The 19,919-nt window shown below is 42.0% G+C and overlaps 2 protein-coding genes across 3 annotated transcripts in view; both read right to left on the minus strand.

Moving 5' to 3' along the window:
* Positions 1-703, minus strand: part of slc43a1b (solute carrier family 43 member 1b) — a 29,343-nt gene extending 28,640 nt beyond the window's left edge. For both annotated transcript variants that reach the window (XR_011694399.1, XM_071504581.1), the window contains exon 1: positions 483-703. The gene's annotated coding sequence lies outside the window, so the exon portion shown is untranslated. The remainder of the gene's footprint in view (positions 1-482) is intronic.
* A 2,547-nt stretch (positions 704-3,250) lies between these two features.
* LOC139636990 (sarcoplasmic/endoplasmic reticulum calcium ATPase 2) overlaps positions 3,251-19,919 on the minus strand; it is a 30,854-nt gene continuing 14,185 nt past the window's right edge. The window contains exons 8-24 of the mRNA XM_071505443.1: positions 18,672-18,827; positions 18,381-18,522; positions 16,949-17,115; positions 15,044-15,132; positions 14,783-14,885; positions 14,505-14,636; positions 13,124-13,249; positions 12,817-13,038; positions 12,517-12,628; positions 11,548-11,786; positions 11,237-11,457; positions 10,939-11,141; positions 10,697-10,782; positions 8,254-8,387; positions 7,495-7,612; positions 7,211-7,345; positions 3,251-7,115 (exon numbers count right to left, since the gene is read on the minus strand). Of these exons, the coding sequence (XP_071361544.1) occupies positions 6,933-7,115; positions 7,211-7,345; positions 7,495-7,612; positions 8,254-8,387; positions 10,697-10,782; positions 10,939-11,141; positions 11,237-11,457; positions 11,548-11,786; positions 12,517-12,628; positions 12,817-13,038; positions 13,124-13,249; positions 14,505-14,636; positions 14,783-14,885; positions 15,044-15,132; positions 16,949-17,115; positions 18,381-18,522; positions 18,672-18,827 (2,568 nt within the window). The 3' untranslated portion in view covers positions 3,251-6,932. The remainder of the gene's footprint in view (positions 7,116-7,210; positions 7,346-7,494; positions 7,613-8,253; positions 8,388-10,696; positions 10,783-10,938; positions 11,142-11,236; positions 11,458-11,547; positions 11,787-12,516; positions 12,629-12,816; positions 13,039-13,123; positions 13,250-14,504; positions 14,637-14,782; positions 14,886-15,043; positions 15,133-16,948; positions 17,116-18,380; positions 18,523-18,671; positions 18,828-19,919) is intronic.

The raw sequence follows: 19,919 nt of genomic DNA on the forward strand, positions 1-19,919 counted from the left end.
ACAAGACAAAATTTGTTGTTTTTTTTTTTAAATCCCAGCACATTACTTAATCTACAGTGTGTAGGGTCCTCAAGGACATGCTGGCAGTAATGCTGCACACACAGTGCTGACAAAAAAAAAAATCCTCATTCTGTTGAGCCAAGGTGGTTAGCCATGGGTGAACCCGGTGGTCACAGCAGATAAACAGTCTGAATGAGCTTCTTCTTTTGTGTTCAGATAGAAAAAGTTTGAAATGAGCTGAATGGATTGTGTCAGTGTCGATGTTGGGTTCTATTTTGATGAAACTTCCAGCTGTGGAGCATTTGCAGCTGTTCTGCCAACAGTTTGTTGAAATCGCTGTATTTCTTTTCACCATGGGCATCAGAAATTCTCGACATGTCCGTGAACTGAAAACTCATACTGATTCAATCCTACCCACAGCCGTCTCCTCATGTGTCTACGTGAAACAATCATTAGTACACAACATGTTTAAAGAGACTTACTGTACAAGTTGTTTTGCTCCAGTCGATGATCTGTGTTTATGTGGTGTGTTCTGTGTTAGACTTTAATCTTTGTTTCCTTCTCCTGCAGCTTTAAAGGGAGAGATCCTTCCCTCTGTGTGGCAGCTGTATGAACTGGCACATATGCACTCACATTGACTCTTTCCCTCTCTCTGTGTACAGTATGTCTATAAATGGAGCTCAAGTCTGGCCCACCCAACCTACTGTGCTTAACACACACACACACACACACACACACACACAGAAACACAGCACAAACTTGTTGACTTTAACCAGAGGCCTTGCTAAATTTGTCCACACCTCATGTGTCCAAGTGGTTTGATAGAAATGCTGTGGCCCCCCCCTCCTGAAAATCTGATATGTCGGAGAGAGAGGAGGTCTGCTCACTGGCCCCATCATGTGGTCAACTACAGTATAGATGGGTAGACACATACCATTTTCCCTCCAACATTAGCAGGTATGACTAAAATGCTGACCTCCTGGATTTCCAGTCTTTAGGGAAAATGTAACAATACTCCATTACAAGTGAAAGTCTTGCATGAAAAATCCTACTTAAGTAAAAGTATATGAGAAACAAAAATATAAACACAACCCTTTTATTTCTACTGCCATTTTTCACAAGTTGAAATAAAACTCTACACACACACATACACAAACACACACACACACACACATGCACACACACACACACACACACACACACACACTTACTGGGATATGTTCTGGACTGCTACCACCAGTCTGGACGAGTTCACGGAGGCTGTGATGTCCTATATCCAATCACGCACTGGGGTAAGTTATATCAATGACAAACCCTGGTTCACAGCCAAGCTCAGTCAGCTAAGGTGGCAAAAGGAATAAGTGTTCAGGAGTGGGGACAGGGACAGGTTCAAGAGATTCTGATTCCGATTCTGACTTGAAGTAGACCTTGAATCTGAGCCCGGTATGGACCAAAGAGACCCTCGTTCAAATCCCTGAGCTGAAGGTCAGTTGGCTCATGGATGAGAAGGAGATGAAATTCTTCCTGCTGGAAGACGAGATCCTTGATGGTCGAGGCAGAGCAGTTAAGAATTCAACTTACTGATGTAACAGAGGAGAAGATGGGTCTTATTGTCGACCTGTCCACTGCAGGGAAACTGGAATGGGATGCTACCAACAGCGACAGACAAGAGGAAGGACGCTGAGACCTGCCTGGACAGACAGATGGAGGAAACCTGCAGGGTAAAAACTGCACTGTTCTAGGCCAAAAATAACCTACACCAGTCTCAATGCCAGTGAGGTCCCGTCCCATCTCCTGGCTGAGCAACTGCAGGAAACCTCCAGCCTTAAGGCAGCGATGGTCTAGGTTCAGCAAGACCTGGGCCAGGAAAGGCTCCAGTGGCAAAATGAAAAGTCCTACCTCCTAGAGTCTTTGAGGAGCATGAAGCAGGCTCTGGAGGACAAGGAGCAAGAGAGAGGAAGATCTAGAGAGGAACTGATGGGTAAATTAGTCCATCTGGAGAATTAGATGAAGGAGTTTCAGAGGAAACCCAGGAAAAAATCTCTTTGGGAATGATTCGTCCAGCTCTCCAGATTAACTGGGGGACGACCCAACCTTGCTCTGACCCCCCAACAATATCACCCCTAACCCATGACCCTACTCCTCTCTCCTTACCCTCTCTCTCTCTTCTCAGGGCAACACAGTAGTTCAGTCATCAGAGCAGCCTCACAGAAGGAAGACGCCACTCCACATTCTTCTCTCTGTCAGTCTGCATGTTCTCCGCATGTTTGAAGAGTTTGATTTTTAGTGACTGTGCAAAAAATTCTAAAAAAAATGTTTTCACTATGTTATTATGGGTTATTATGTGACCAGATTTTATCCATTTATAATAAAATTTAAAATATCATAGAGAATGTAAACAGTAAAGGGGTCGGAATACTTTCTGAACCCACTGTATACAGTTTATCAAACAAATACTATATCAGTCAGAAAACTATTTATGGAAACAGAAAGACAGTGCTCTGACAGAAAGCAAACATTATGCTTAATATGTCTTATAGAAACCTGTGTCATATTCACATGAAGTGGGTAGAAACCAAACAGGAAACAACAATGTGAACAAATCACGGAGTCTGAAAAGTTTAGATATAAAAGGCTGTTTAACTGTGATGTGTAGATTCATCAGGCGCAACACAGGACATCTCATTTGACATGAAGCAGAGGGAACACAGGAGGGATGAGGATGCTGGATCCACATCAGAGGCTGTTCTGTTCTGTTTAGACCCCTGGCTCTGGAAGCTGAGTCAGTAATTATTTTAATAGACCTCCAATATATTAACAACAAACTGTAACCTTTACAAAATAACAAGCCCTGAGTATTACACAGAAGTCATGTGTGCGATGGAGAGATTGATGGATAAGTAAGCTGTAACATATATATACAATATAACATTATAGTAGCAGCATAATACTAGATTGGTAAAACAGTAAATAATATATGTAATATAAATAGTTGTTTAATTTAGTAAATACTAATGTGGGTTGTAATAAGTCCTTGTGACAATGAATTATTTTCCATCATGGAAGCAAACTATATCAATGTTTTATTTATTTATTGTTGCTTTCATCCCATAACAGTGTTTCTCAAGACAACAAACCCTCCATCAGCAGAATGACAAAGAAAAAAAAAATGTCAATAAGTGTAAATGGCAGTGAGTTTGTGTTGAATTACAAACAAGGTGGAAATAAAGAAAAGAGAAACCTATTTGAAAAAGGTTCTTCAATTCAACCTTTATTTCAACAGGCAAGTCAGTCAAGAACAACTTTTCATGTACAGTGACAGTCTGTCCCCTCATCCTACTCCTAAAGACATGGGTAATAATAATAATAACAATAATAATCATCATAATAATAATGATAATAATCATAATAAAAGACAAAGGTGTAAACAAACTTGGTACAGTTGGGATTTGTCAGAGCTGGGCTGTCATGACATCATACACCGATGCAGAAAAATAAAATATCAATAAATAACACGAAAAAAAAAGTTCATCTGTGTTTTTCTCCTGCATTAATGGTATCAAAAAGAAAATATTTTATTGCAACAAATGCTCTTTGCAGTCTTCATTCTATTACAACCGAAACATTCTGTGCTTAAATGAGAAGAAAACAAACAAAAAAAGAGGCAGAACTGTGGGCAGCAAAACTTTTATGGTTTTTGGTCAATTTAAGGAGAAAAAGTGACTACAGCAAAGTTTTAATTAAAACAAACAAGTGACAAGAAAAATAAATAAAGAGTTGGTCTCCATAACATCAGAAAATTTTATGCATTTGTATTTTAAAGCAGCTGCGTTATGTTTTTCTAAATGTTTCACATCCAGAGTGAAGTCTTAATCGTATTACAAGATAAAGTCACAATTTTATCAATAAATTTGATAGATTTATGATGTAATTTTGAAATAAATTTGTGATATCATATTAGAGTCAAGATTTTACAATAAAAAGAACATCACATGAGTTAAGATCTAATTCTGCAATTAAACATAGTAACATAAGTAAGATCTGAAGGTACTGTGACTTTATTCTAAGCAAAAACAACAAACAGTTTTTTTGACTTAATCTCAAAATATTGTGACTCTAAACTGTGACATCAGGACCACATGTGACATACAACAAATGTTATAATAACTGGACAATAGGAATTAAAATACAAAAAAAAAAAATCCCTTTGATGGCAAACAGAGTGAGATGTCACAATGGCATCACTGGAGAAAATGGCAGACAGGTCAAAGATCCACAAAAAAACAAAAAACAAACACATTAAATGAAACATTCACTCACTGTCAGGACTACTGTACGACTTCTGGTTAGATATCACTGTGCATTAGAGTTTGCACCTTTCCACTAACAGAGGCAGGTAAACATCTGTGGTAAACTGGTGTCAAAGAAAGCAGAGCTGGGGTAATGAACACAGAGTATATTTAAAGTCCTAACACAAAGAAACATCTTAATCTATCATCTTACATACATGTATCAGTCAATTCACAATCTTTAGATGCTGACAGCACCTGAAGTACACGGCCACCTCTACTGTGACTAACCATGAATATAAAGAATATAATAAAACTTTCTGAACTAATCAAACAGACATGGCGCATTCATCCTGGTGTGAAGGCCTAAATCCAGCTTCGGACAGTGTGTGAAGCCTCAGGATGTCTGAACAAGTTACAGTAAAGACTTTAACAGACAGTGAAGGAGATTGAACAACAGCTTGACAGTAAAGCTCTAAATGACTGGCCTGTGAGATATTAGGACACTGCGATGACTGCTGAATCAGTCACAGTACAGAGCGGGCTGATCTTCCACTCTGGATCATGTTAGAAGTGTGTGATGTGTGCTCACATGCTGTCTGACATTGGCTGCCAACAGTCTTCCTTCACAGGTTAAATGCTTGTTTTAGTCTCATGTATGAAGACGTTTCAACAGTAATGTGACTATTTTTGCATTGCAACATGAAGAGTGTGGGAGTGGCTGGCTGGGGGCTCTACTGTACATCTACTTATCTGGCTTCATCACCTGTTACTGACCATTTATATTATTATTACTGATGAACTGCAGTGTGTGTGTAAAGCTGGTGTGTGTGTATATGTGTGAGGCTGTGAAACAGTCAGAGCTTCTCTCTCTCTCTTTTATATAGTGCACTCAAGAAGATGCTGTTTGTAGCATTTTACCATCAATAACTCATCAACATGCTGAACTCAAGATACAAAAATCCTCCAACAAGCTTTTGCCTTTTTTGACGTATTGGTTCAATTCAGCTCTTCAGGATCCTGTTGTATCAGCTCACCTAAAGTTAGCCTGTTGACATGTACGTTTTCTCCAAGTGGAGTCTTACATAACCAGGTGGAATGTCTGCATAGCTAACTGAGATACCTGACAAACATAAAGGTCCCATATGAAGGTAGATATCCATGTGTTTTCCGATTATAAAGCAGGTCTAGGTTCTAAATTAATACTGTGAAAGTATCAATGCCTCAGTCCACAAAGAAATGCACACAGCATGTATTCAGAAACTGAGCTTTAAAACGAGCTGTCAGGACTTTGTGATGTCGCAACAAAGCAGTCACCATCCTAACCCATGCCCCAAGCCCCACCCACCTGGACCCACCATCCAACCTTGCAGGATTTGATTTCTCTGAGTGTTTACCTGAAATCTGCTATATTTTTATTGGATCTCTCAGAAAACAGTCAGCCAATCAGAATAGACACTCAGAGCCTCTGTTCTGATTGGCTCACTGACATGTTGTTACTAGAGCTCCAGAGAGAAGCCTGGGAGGGGAGATGTAAAACTACACTGAGATGGTTTTTGGTTCTTAAAACAACAAATATATCTTCTTATGGATATCAACACTTCAAATAAAACACAGGAGAAGTGTATGGGACCTTTAAGTTTGCTGATAGAAGACCTGTTTAGACTGAAGAGGTAAAACACTGTTTAATTAATATGCAAACTGAGAAGATGTTAAATTACATTCCATTAAAATCGCACTATGTATCTCAACATTATGCCAATAACTCTATATATGAATAAAGTTAAGTCCTACCAACATTTTCAAAAGACTGTCAAACAAACTGTTTGACATTCGTCATTGTAGCATGACAAGACATCCTGCTGACTGCTTTTGCTTTGGACCAACTCCACTGATGTTTCCTATCAACTGATTTATGCCGAAGTCTTTACTAGTTTTGAACAGTGCAACCTGATTTAGTAAATTGCTTGTTTTATAGCTAAGAACTCGTGAAGGATTTAGGATTAGTTGGTCTCTAAAAACAAACATCTTCAAAAGCAACCATTGGAAGCCATTGATGATCCACAGTCAATTTTACACTGTGTCCCCTGGCTCCATTTTGGCGGGAAGTCTAAATGCTGAATTGCTTTAAGGCAGAAAGAGAGACATCAGTGAAAACTAGCATGCTAACTTGCTAATGTCTGTCACACAATCTTTAGTATCTTAGGATGTAAAAATGAGTAGGTTAGCATGCTATGCTAAAATAAAAGTACAACTGAGGTACAACAGAGACATTTCACTCTGGACCAAAATGTTGGTGCAACAAATGTCTGCATGCCTGAGGCAAGGAGCAGGTTACACAGTCTAAGTGAACTTTGAAATTGTGAGAGAGACAATTAGCTACATGTAGCACCTTTATCATTAAAAGTCTAAACTTGCCTTGCACTTTCTTTCTTTTTGTTTTTCTGATTGTCTGCTGGCTAAAAAAAAATCACTCTTCATTTTCATCCCTAACATTCCTGTATCTCAACTATTTATCATCTTGTTTCTCTCCCAGCATGCCTCACCCTTCCACTTTCCATCTCCTGCATTTCTATTCTCTGTACTCCTTCTTTAGCTTCTCTCTGTCCTCATCCAGTCTCTTGCCTTTTACCATGTCCCCCATCACTCCCAGAAGATGTTAGTGATGTCAGAGTCCAGGCTGAAGATCCAGATCACTAGCGGCGCAGAGATCAGGACGAATGACCAGGACACGCCCTTTGTTGACTGGTGTAACCTTGTCATCATGGCACTAACCAATCCGGTGCTACCCCTTGTCCTGTTCAGCTCCTCCTCCTCTTCCAATGTCTTTTTGAGTGATAGATTTAAACAAAGGAAAGCGTCAGACACAAAGCACTTCAGAGATACAAAAAAACCTTGCTGCTCATAACAGAAATCCTGACCTGGACCTGACTTCCTGGCTCGATGTAGTTGCGGGCCAGGAACTTGAGGGCCTCGTCCATCAAGATGACAGGAAGGGACATCTTCAGCACCACCACCCACTGAGGCCACGACAGAGGGCGGATCTGGAATATCACCTGAAGACACAGAGGGAGGGACAGATGTTTTGTGTGGTGTGTGACACCATTGCAGCAGTGTATGACAACTGCGTTATCTTTCACAGTGAAAAATCATAACAGTGGAGAGGAACCTTTAAGACACACAGAGTACGTGCATGCATCCTTACCGGCAGTGGGTCCACATAAAGAATGAGGAAGTGTAAGGCCATGGACAGACAGATGGCTCCCACCAGCCAGGGGTTGGACCAGGGAGGCATTTTCAGCAGGGACTGGTTCTCTGAAAGACTGAAAACAAGATGGTCACGGTTTAAGAGGTTAACTTAATCTCTCTCCTGGATCCACAGCCCTCAAAAACCTGCTTAGAGGCTGTGTCTCGATTCAGGGGCCTCATCCTTCAGAGGCTGCCTCTGAAGACCGACTGCGTCACAGCGGTGTGACTAGTCTGTCCCATTTCAAAGGCTTTCAGATGTGTCCTTTTCCTGGGCAACGAAGTTTCCAACAGCTGGATCCTTCATGGCCCAACCTATCCCAAGATTCATTGTGCGCCGGTAATGAAAGCAAACACCATCAACAGAGAGCCCGAGGATTACACATTTAAAAGTTAGTAATTGGTTTCAGCTCAGTTGAACAGCTAATGATACAACTGTTAAAACCAAGTATCTTAAAACCTCCAGTTTCTGTGATTAAAAAGTAACATGTTGTCAAGGTTGCTAAGCGATAGGAGACACGCTCTGTGACGCAACAGTAAGGGCGGGTACAGGTGGTGACACAAAGTGAAAATCCTCCGTAGACTAGACTGTCTCATTTCAATTTGGCCATCGCAATCTATGATGGCTACCACACACATAGCACTGTTTCATGTCTAATACCAGACACCACTATGGGATATGAAGTTAAGTGTGTGGGTGTGTTTGTTTTGTTCTTACCTGTTCAGGGCGTTGCACATCTCTATGGTAACAAGGACAGACAGAGCCATAGTCATGGGATAAGGAGACTCAAAGACTGAACACTGCACACCAGCAAACTCCACGTGGCCTTCGCTGCATTGCAGGTAGTGAGACTGTGGAGGGAAACAGAGGTCTAAATAACATTCCTCCCACCTTTCTCCTCACCTGTCTCCTTTACCTACCAGTGCAAAATATGTTAATACTGTGGTTCCTTATGTTCAGTTACAATCCTGCAGATGCACATGTCTTAACTAGAGTCTGACCACATCATCATGTCCAGTATTATCAACCTGTAGTGGCTGGTCACAGATTTCATCACTGTCAGCCAGTGCAGATTCAGAAACAGTGTTTCTGTTACAGCTTGTCCACCAGAGAGCAGTGACAAGTTTATTTCTTGGCATAGAGTACCTCAGGAAATCAGCAGCATGATAGCACTTCCTGTTCCCTCGTCATGAAGTCTCTGGTTGTTTGAATGTGTTTTTGGTTGTGTGGTTTTCATGTTTTATTCTCTGACATAAAATCTGTCAGAAAATTTCATTTCATTTCATTTAGTCATTTAGCAGACGCTTTTATCCAAAGCGACTTACAGAAAGGGGAAAATACCTCAGTCCTGATTTCTTGAAACTTTTCCGTCTGTTAAAAAAGGCCAGTTGCTAACAAATGTCTAAATGAGACTGCAGTTGTCGAGGACATTAAACGTCATCAGTCTGAACATGAAAACTGATCTACTCACCAGTCCACCTTTAAAGCCTCGTGTTTATACTTGTGCTCTTACAAACTGTTACTAACTTTGTAAGAGGAAAGGTTTTTTTAGAAGAGGTCAGAGCTACATCAAACTACAAGTTTAAGTTTAGTGGTGGGGACGTTGAAGTCATGTGACCGTGGTGTAGTTGGTTTATAGCCTCACATAAGCTTTTTACTTCTGCTGATTGTAGTTAGGCTTCAAACATCACAAAGTGGTGTTCATTAGTGAAGATTATCCTGCTGGAACAAAACCTGTCTGGATCAGAAACTGATGTTCATTTTCTGTAATAACCCAGAATACAATGGAGAAATCCTATTGGCTGTTTGTGGAGGGAACCAGGAGGGGAGGGAAAAGCCCAAGGAGGGGTTGAGCGAATCAATGCTCTATGTGCGCTCCACAATGAAGTAAGAGAAGATCAATATGTAACTGTTGGTGTTGGTGAGTCGCCACAAACACGTCATTGTGACAAGTTTAAAAATAGCTTTGGGTCATGATGAAATAGGGTTGTGTCACTCTGACTGTCGCTGATGCGTTGTGTTGTTGTGTGTAGATACAGAGGAGATCAACAGACAGAACATGTCATTTTGTTCAGTTTCTTAACTGCTGCTTTTTAAAGTTTTAAAAAGAACTTCTGGCAGTCTGAGTGAGAGAGAGAGAGAGAGACAGAGAGAGAAACAGAGAGAGAAAGAGAGAGCTGAAAGCCATAGACAACTGTTTCTACGAAGCTCTTCCCGCTGACTTTGAGTGATTATTGTCAATTCTCTGATTATTAAAGGTAAAGAATTTATGCTTCATTTTACATTTTTTTTAACATAAAACCTAACATAAAATGTTTTTGTCATCTTACTGTCATTACCCAGGGTAATCGAGAAAGAGTGAGAGTGAGAGACGGAGAGAGAGAGAGAGGAGCCAAACTCAACATCTTTCTAAGAATGAGATTGTGCTAATATGCCTGTAATGAACCTGTGTTGGGACTAATCAGACTGTGTCAGAGGACGTCAGTAGAGCAGGCGGTCCCTCTCTGTGGCCAGGACACACCTGCAAAAAGAAAGTGGCCACATGTGGCCCAGTCCACTTCCGCATGTGTTCTGAGTGATCAGATCTCAGTTTGTTTTGTGTGCTATCACACCTGACCTTAGAGCTGTCCATTTGTGATTGGATCACCTGAGATTATGTTAATACCAGGTCCAAACCAGCAGAGAGGAACTGCAGAATCTTTGATCAGCTCACATTACACATGTGGTCCACATTTTTTTAACATTTTAACTCCATTACAACCTGTGTTTTTATCTTAATTCATTAAATTTTAATATTTTGATTTTATTCATAATCTATTTCATTCATATTCTTCATATTTTCTCTATTATAATTATATTGGAAATTAAACATTTTGAGACAGAGCAACTGATTGAGCAGAGCTCTGTTCATAAAGCCTTTTTTTAATACTATATTATCAATAACAACTATAAACTGTTTGTTTCCTTACTGTCATCTTTAAAATGTGTATATCTATTACCTGCTGTTTTCAGTTAGTTTGCCTGTGTGATATGACTTTTTTTTTAATTCATCTGACACCACATCGCTCTCAGCATGTCCACTCAACCACAGCGTCTAATGAAGGGCCAACAGAGCATGTGCAGCAGGTGCAGGTGGAGTGATGGGGAGATGTGTGTTTACCAGCTGATAGAAGGAAAGTTTAGGTCCATCATGAGCTGCCATAAACCACCAGGCTGCAGCTCCGACCGTGGCCGCTCCCACATAACCTGGAGGAGGAGGAGGACAGGAAGTAGTGATGAGGTTTGTAACGTGCAGATTCTGTCCAGCAGGACACCTTGTGTAACAGGTGAGATGCTGGTGTGTGGCCATACTAATAATCACTATTTGATGATGAAATTCTGTCCAGAGGCTCACAGACTCACATCCGATGATGAGGTAGCGACAGAACAACCAGCTGGAGATGAGAGGCTCTTTGGGGGAGCGAGGAGGGCGGGACATAATGTCCAGGTCAGGAGGGTTGAAGCCCAGAGCTGTTGCTGGGAAACCGTCAGTCACCAGGTTGACCCACAGCAGCTGGACTGGGATCAGCGCTTCGGGCATGCCGAGTGCGGCCGTCAGGAAAATACTGAGGAGGGAGGAAGAGGAGGAAGCAGCGAGAGGTCAGTGCACCACTGGATTGTTTGGATCAACTCTGCCTCAGCTCAGAGTTTCTCTACTCACCAGACCACCTCTCCGATGTTGGATGAGATCAGGTATCTGATGAACTGCTTCATGTTGTTGTAAATGGCTCTGCCTTCCTCTACAGCCGCCACTATAGTGGAGAAATTGTCATCAGCCAGGATCATCTCAGAAGCCGACTTGGCCACCGCTGTGCCGCTGCCCATAGCGATGCCAATCTCTGCCTTCTTCAGTGCTGGTGCGTCGTTCACACCATCACCTGTCTGAACCCATGAGAGAAGGGAAGGGTGGGGTAAACTGAGGATATCACAGGACTGGTTAACAACATGCCAAGTACAAGGCCACACACTCACCATGGCGGTGATGTCGCTCAGGCTTTGCAGATACTCCACTATACGACTCTTGTGTGCCGGCTCCACCCGGGCGAAGCAGCGTGCTGTCCGACAAGCTTGGCGCTGCAGGTGGGGGGGGAGCTCATCAAACTCCCGTCCTGTCAGGCCCCCGTTGACCCCTGCGCCCTCCTGTTCCTCTTCCTGCTCTGTGATGATACCCACCCTCCGACAGATGGACAGAGCTGTCCCTTTGTTGTCACCTGCAGAGGAAAGTTGGGTTGGTTTGTCAACATGTGATCACAGTAGAGGGAAGGACACCTGTCTGAGACATGTTTGCAAGGCAACCAGAGCTCAGGTGAGTTCACTGATGGAAGCCTGATACTGAAGATTTAAGCGTTGTTAGTGGGAGATAATAATCTGTAGTTTTAAGTGTAAATTAATACATGATTACAACTGAATTATTCATTATTTTTATTTCACTTCACTATTTAAAACAGCATTTTCAAACAGTAAGAGCTGCAATTATTCATGATGTTTTTAAACATTTATTATCAATAAGGTCATCGTTTATAATGTTTTAAAGGAGCACTCCAGCAACTTAGTATTACTTCCATAAAATTTTTAGGACTCATGGGAGAAAGATGGTCAAAATTAAAGTAGCAGAGTGTCTGTTGCATAGATAGTTAAAGTTATGTGAATGAAATTGTCAGGAGTGGTGCACACATCCAGCAGCAGGTGGGGCTAAAAGTGAGGGTGTTTTGGGCAGTAACCCCTACATCATACATCACAAACTACAAGTTTAGAATATTCCCTGGTTATCACACTAGTGTCTATGAAACACACACCTCAGAGATAGGGTTAGGGGTTTCCTCAACAAAGACATCCCACTCTGCACCATTTTGATATTCTGAGTTTTGTGTCTGTGTGGGTTGGCATGTGTGTAGTAAAGATTTAAGGCTTTTTTGTGTACACGCTGTACGACAGCTGTACCTGTGATCATGATGACTCGTATGCCAGCCTGCCGACACATCCGGACCGCGCCAAGCACCTCTTTCCTGGGCGGGTCCAACATGCCCACGCAGCCCACAAATGTCAGGTCCGACTTGGGAGAGGAAGACACAGAGGATTAGTTCAGCAACTATTTCTTTAATCAGAGCCTGTGGTGAAGAGGACAGGAGAGGGTCCAAACCCCATTCAACAGACCCCAGCGAGAGCTGGACCACAAGCCCTTTTTAAAAGCATCATCATCATCATAATCATCATCATCACAATCATTATCATCATCATCACCTCATAGTCAGCAAAGGCAGCTGAGTTCTCCAGGTTGAGACAATGGATGTCAGGGGGCGTGTCCCTGGTTGCCATGGCGAGGCAACGCAGCGTGTCTCGGCCTGACCCCCAATCCCGCACAGTGGACAGTAGCTGCTCTCGAACCGCTGGGCTTAAAGGCACACGAGCAGAGCCACTGACCCGGATGTAAGCACAGCGCTCCAGCACGCTCTCCGGAGCTCCCTGAGGAGGACGGGGAGAAGGTCAGACGCATTGAGACATGACACTGAAAAACCAAAGGGATCACAGTGAGCGGTGTAAAACTGACCTTGACAAACATCTTGGCCCCAGAGGCAGACCTGGTGAGTTTATTGGATGAACAGAAGACAGACATGGACTTCCTGTCTCTGGAGAACTCCAGTGTCAGCTCCTTCTTCATCAGCTGCTTTATCACCTGGAAACAACCAATAAAAAGACACTTAATCTTTAAAAAACACAGAAAGTAACGTAAGCGTAACACAAAACCAGGTCTCAGGATGTGTACCCCTTCATGGGTCAACACTCGGTTCAGGCTTTATGATCTCACAGGTAAGGAAACATGAGAAAGACGAGAAAGCATGGAGAAGGGTTGTACATGTCCTGGATAACAAATGCAGAGGTCACTTTATTGAACTTTACAGAAGACTCTCGCTCTTTCTCTCTATCTCTCTCTCTCTCACACACACACACACACACACACACACACACACACACACACACACACACACACACATACAGTTTGCACATATATCCTTATTAGGACATTGCATTGACATAAATTCATTGTGGAAAGCCTAACCCTAACCAGGACCTCAGATATGACATCTTTCCTCAATAGGTCCGGGCTTTGGTTTGGTCCCTATAAGGACTACTGGTCCCGACAAGGTTTGTGTGTATACAGGAAAAGGCCCCAAAGAGCAGAGGAGGACAATGTCCACAGCACCAGAACAGTATAGATCCTCCAGGTCAAATATGACTCCAATACATGTGAAAGTTGTTCAGTCAGTTTGACTAGAGTTAGTACTGGGGTACCTGATTTTAAAAATACTTAAGTAATCAAAAGTACAGTTTTTATGTCAACATGTTGTTCCAACTTTACAGAACCTCATGACTCTGAAACAACCTACTGACTTGATGACCGTAGAACATGGAGAATAAAAAGCTGTAGAATATGATACAAAGATCGTAGACATGAACATAAAACACAAATGCATAAACAGAAGAACTGTCGCTTGTGAATCTCTTTTTTTTAGGCAGTAACTTCAGATCAGGCTATGGTCTATGACGAAGACTCTTCACCCTCATCTTTATTAACATAGCATTGTCAGGAAACCGACAGGTTCAAACCGTGCTGTTCAAACATGAGTGTAGCAGCAGGCTGTGATTGTTTTTTCTCCTGTGAGGAACACAGTATATGGTCTATCACATTTTCTGAAATAAAAGCTCTCCTTCAAAGTAACAAATATGTCATAGAAATGTAATGGAGTCAAAAGTACAATATTTGTCTTTTAAGTGTAGTGCAGTGAAAGTCAAGTTTCCAAAATAAATAATACTCAACTAAAGTGCACATACTGGAAAAATATACTTAAGTACAGTTACTGTCCACCCCTACCAAAGAGGTAAGAAACACATATACAAACAAACAAACACACACTCACACACACACTTACAGAGCAGCACGCTGTAGCTCTCTCAGCTGGGCTCAGTCCTCTCAGGTCAGTGTCGAACACGTTCATTTTCTCCGCCAGACAGCAGAGGGCGGTCTCTGTCGCCTCCCCAACCTTCTCGTACACTCCCTTTGCCTGGAACACACACACACACACACACTGAAGTATGCTGTTTACTCACCAGTAGTTTAGGACTACATTTGTGGTAACACACAGTTGTAAATGCTCCAGGACCATATATGGTCATCAGTGATGGTCTGAGTTGTTGCTGCGTTTTGTACCTCGTTGTAGTCCAGTGATGAGTCATTGCACAGCGCACAGATGGAGGCCATCTCCACCAGGCCTTCATACTGACTGCACCTCACTAGTGAGCCGTCTTTGTAGCTGCAGACAGACAAGAACAGTGGAAGAGACATGGAGATGGAGAATGGATGCATGTTGATACAGAAAGGAAGGAGAGGTTAACTGGAGGGTTATAAGTGTTGTCTTTCATAATCCATAAACGTTCAGAGGTTAAAGGGTTAAAGGTTAAAGACACTCACACTTCCCCTTCAGGGGCGTAAGTAGATCCAGTAACTGTGAACTCGTTCAGGCTGCAGCGCTCTCCTGAGACACTGTCTACAACAAACATCTAAACACACACATGCACATATACACACACACACACACACACACACACACACACAACAAACATTAGTTCAATAATGTTAGAAGATCACATGAGGTTATTTTCACATTACAACTTTTAAACATCAGCTTTTTATTTCAAGTCTGAAGATAATTCAAGTGTAAAAAGCCACTATGGTGCAGCAGTATGGTGAGTTCGACATTTACATGTTGTACTGATGTAGTTAGTGCTGTGGAAACGTACATGATCGTGAATGTACCAACACAACATGGAGAAAGGGCTGAGTTTGCATAAACAGAAAATTAGGAACAGATCAGAAAACAGGAAGGTTTCTTACTGCTTTTTCGAAATAAAGGCCCAAATCTTTCAATTGCTGAAGATAAAGTCCTATTACATTTTCATATGACATCACACTGATTTAGTTTATACATATTATTGTAACTCCTCAAATATCATGTTGTGTTGGGCCTTTATTGAGAAGATGCTTTTATTACATTCACCTGCTTTCAGTTAATGCAAACTCAACACTTCACTTTACCTGTTGTCCTGATAGATGCAGTATTACCGGTATGTATTTCCACAGTACAGGTCATACTTCAACACTCTCATTCCCTCTCTTAAATGTTGTGTCTATCACCAATAAATTCAACTGAATTCCCCTCCAGTAGATTTTCACCTTAAATGTATTCCAGTCTTCCTGTTAATAGCAGGTTTTTAACATTAGGAATCTCTAACTGTAACCGTTTGTGAACAAATAATTAAGATTTGAACAAATAATTTTCACTGCGAATCCCAAGTTTACTACGAATTCAATCTACAAGTACAAATCAAAACTATGGGAACCAGTAGTTCTGACAGTGATGTCACACTTCCTCCTGAACAGCCAATGAGGATACCCTGATTAATTTGACCATCAGGAATATCATTTCATTATCCAATCATGGAACCAGGAGGGGCGAACCTCCTAGCAAGTTTTTCCCATAGACTGTAAATAAAGATGGACGTAGCCTCCGTGATGTCATCCATAGGTTTCTGAAAAGCAGTTTTGAAGTTCAGAGTGAGTTGCTCCACCACTGCCATCTTGGCAGTGCTTGACTCCGCCCCTAACTCCTAACTAATCCAAAAATGGGCAAAGAGGTGGAGCTGAGACTTCAGTGCATGCTCGTTTACAGCAAGCATACACACACTCACTCACCTGTCACTCAAAGTGGCCATGTCCCAACTTATCTAATTACCTGAATCTTAACTCAGCAGTTGAGTAGCTGCCTGCTTGTTTTTAGGTAGTCATGTTCATACACAGTTGTTTAGCTCTCAAGAGAAATGTGATATAGAAATGTCTAGATTCGTTATGTCAACCTTATGTTGCACGTCACATACTGTTAGAAAGAAACACATGGACAGTGTGTGCTACATTAGCAGGTCATTGGCATGTTTAAACATTCATTCATGTCGTTTGATGTAATGTTTACTGCCAACATGAAGGAGCACAGGCAGCTGGTGATACAGATCAGAAAGGCAGTAAAAGCTATAGTGGAGGATTTCTGGGCATTAAGTTAAATACCTGTGTGGTGTTAGTGGTGTGTGGTGCAACTCTAACCCAGCCTGTTTTAGCTACTGGCCTTTATTTGTTTGAGTACTGGCCTTTATTTGTTCGACTTGCAATTTTTCAAGTGCAAGTCACTGACACTATGTTGACTGCTTTTGATCCTTCCCTCACGTATCTATGTAATCAATCAGTGATGTAAGAGCTCAATGAGTCTGGCGGGTGATGTCAGCTCCATGTTTATCGGTCCAATGCTATCCTTCCCCCTTATCTCACCCTGCAGACTGACATCTGGTTGGTGGTCAGTGTTCCTGTTTTGTCAGAGCAGATGACGGAGGTGCAACCCAGCGTCTCCACTGATGGCAGGCTGCGGACAATGGCGTTCTTCCTGGCCATCCTCCTGGTGCCCAGGGCCAGGCAGGTGGTGATGACCGCTGGGAGGCCTGAGAGGAAACACAATAGGCAGAGGATGGTGATGAGACTGCAACAGACTGCTACAGCTAAGGTTATTCAGAGTGGGTGGAGGAAGTCTGTCACTTATTTCCCTACTGTTCTTTGTCAGCTCATTTTAGATAGAAAAGGCGTTTGACCTGGTCTCATTAGATTTTTTATTACCCTAAAGCAGAGAGCACACTTTACAGGATAGGACACCAAGTGCTGGAGACTGTGTTGGAGGCAGGACACCAATCACTGGCATATATTTGTTAAGTAATAAGACTTTTCTGCAGAGAGGTGCACAACACATTGGAAGGAATATTTAATACGAAAATACCCTTACAGTTTAACACCTTTTTTTTAGGGAAAGATGACTTCCAGTGAGCCCACTTAAACATTTTTGTAAATGTAGAATACACAATGTCTGTTTGTCTGTGACAGTTATAACTAGGTTTTATTTAGTGGTTGCTTAATTAAGTCCTCAAAAGTCTGTCTCCAGTGCTTCACTCAACAATGTAACAACAGCCTAACTGCACCTGTGTATTTAATGTGACTCAGTCTAACTAGCGCTTTTGTTGTGGGTAGTGAGTCTCTCCTGGGGTGTGAGAGAAGTAGCCTACCAGTGTGATGTCACAGTGAAGTGTGTCCTAATAGTCACAGCAGTCAAGTTACTTTAGTCAGCCATAAATTGTGTAGCTAACTATAAATATAAGGCTAGCTACTGAAAGGAAAGACAGTTAAGCTATCCCAGCTTTTTAAGAGAGCGAGGAGAGAGATGCGTCATCAGCCTCACTAATGCCTGATGCCTGCTTTGTTTACCTAACTGATCTTGTCTGTTTTTCTTTTGCTTGGAAAATAACTAAGTAAGCTATTTTTTTTATTAGAGCTTAAGCCTATATGAATGTCTGCTAAATATCCCTGTATCACTAATTTCTGTAATACCTGCACGGGGGGCAATGTCGAATCCCCAAGGTGTTTAGGTTCGATATTTTTATTTTTATTTTTTCATTTATTTGCAGTGATGGCAAAGATTTTGGTGTGGCGGGCCACCAAGCAGGAATGTTACCAGCGGAAACACTGGTTATGGGAAATTCTTTTGGTGTATGAGAAAAGGGGAAAACTAGAATCATCACCTCAGAAGGGGTCTTGGCCATGCTGTTCATTTGCTGCAGACTTCTAATTCTTTGTAACTACAGGGCTATTTCTCTGAAATGTTCTCAGTTATCCTCTAAATAGAGAACTGCAATAAATAAATAAATAAATGATGTTTGACCTTCTGGTATGGCGGCCACAGCCAGGGCCACAGCAATCTTGAAATAGTACACGGCTCCTCTCAGCCAGCTCCCTCCATGCACTGGGTCATTAAAGTGTCCCACATTGATGGCCCACACTGCCACACAGATCACACTGATGACCTGAAGGGTTACAACACACACCTGTTAGGTAGAGACTCATGACTCAGACATGTAATTACTCTACAGATGATGGAAATCCTCTTATAAAAATTCATAAAGTTCTTGGCACAGATGATTATTTCAACTCTAAACTTCACACAGGGACTCGCCTTTGACAGCTGCTCTCCAAACTGGTCCAGTTTCTGCTGCAGCGGGGTCCTTTCAGGGTCGGTGGAGGCCATCTCATCTCGGATTTTCCCGATCTCTGTCTGCACCCCTGTTGCCACGACAACCCCGATGGCTCGCCCTGCTGCTATGTTGGTACCCTGGGCAAAGGGCGGGACAGAAATAACTTCTCTGCTGTCCTGTCAGACTCATTTTCATCTGTCTCTGCGGCCCTGTTCAGACCTGGTTGTGTTTGTCATGTGAATGCTCCAAGACATTTTGGTTTACAATTGGGTTCAGACATGTGTCTTCAGTGATCCAAGTGGTCAGCTCTAAGTACAGATGTGAACGCACCCAGGACGCATTGAGGACGCGTCTGAGATCCTATCACTCAGACCACATTCGGAGGTGGTCTGGGCCAAATGTGGCCACATTCTTTTAGCAGTGTGAACGCAAATACATCCTGTCCACATTGAAGGACTGCCTACTCTACTGATATCCTCTGCCACAGTCTAAAATGAAGTGACAGCATTTACTATTTCTAGTGGCTAAACCCTGGTGTGAACAGACAAACTTAGAGATGACCACCTGTGATCGGATCGCCTGAGACAGATGTTAATACCAGGTGTGAACAGGGCCTAAAGCTGTTATTTGTAATGAAATCTAATGTCTTTCTCTCCTGTCTTCACATCAGCCTGTGAAGTCGCACTTAGTCCAGCAGCACTCTGATAACCACACCAGCAAAGACAACCTGCAGCTCTGGCAGCCTGTCAGAAATAAAACATCAAGGGTTGTTGTTCTTTGACCACAGACCACCTGCTGACTCAGCAGCCTTTGAGGTCTACAGATTCAATACAACACATATACTAAATGTCACATGTGAATATATGTGTATGGATGGAACCCTGTAACCCTGAGCAGATAAATGCTCTATTCCCTTTTCTCTGAGAGCTACAGAGCTCACTTCAGATGTTCAGTGGCTGCTGCCTCAGTAAATTAACAATACATATATTCTACTGAGTGAGGCACTCAGAGATTAAAATGATTGATTCCCAAATACTTTTTTTTACTATTACTATTACTATTACTACTTTTTATACTATTTTTTCTCAAACCTTCATTGCTGTTACCACTGTCCTAGTAGATAATCCACCTAAAACCTTTATATTGTGGAAAATACAAACAATAAAATAAAAAAACAAACAAAGTAACTACTGTAGCAGAAAAGAAGCTTTCAAATACAGTTTTTGATG

The sequence above is a fragment of the Trachinotus anak genome, unplaced genomic scaffold, assembly GCF_046630095.1.
Source record: "Trachinotus anak isolate AG129_WGS33_773 ecotype Australia unplaced genomic scaffold, CSIRO_AGI_Tana_v1 ptg000019l, whole genome shotgun sequence".
Lineage (NCBI taxonomy): Eukaryota > Metazoa > Chordata > Actinopteri > Carangiformes > Carangidae > Trachinotus > Trachinotus anak.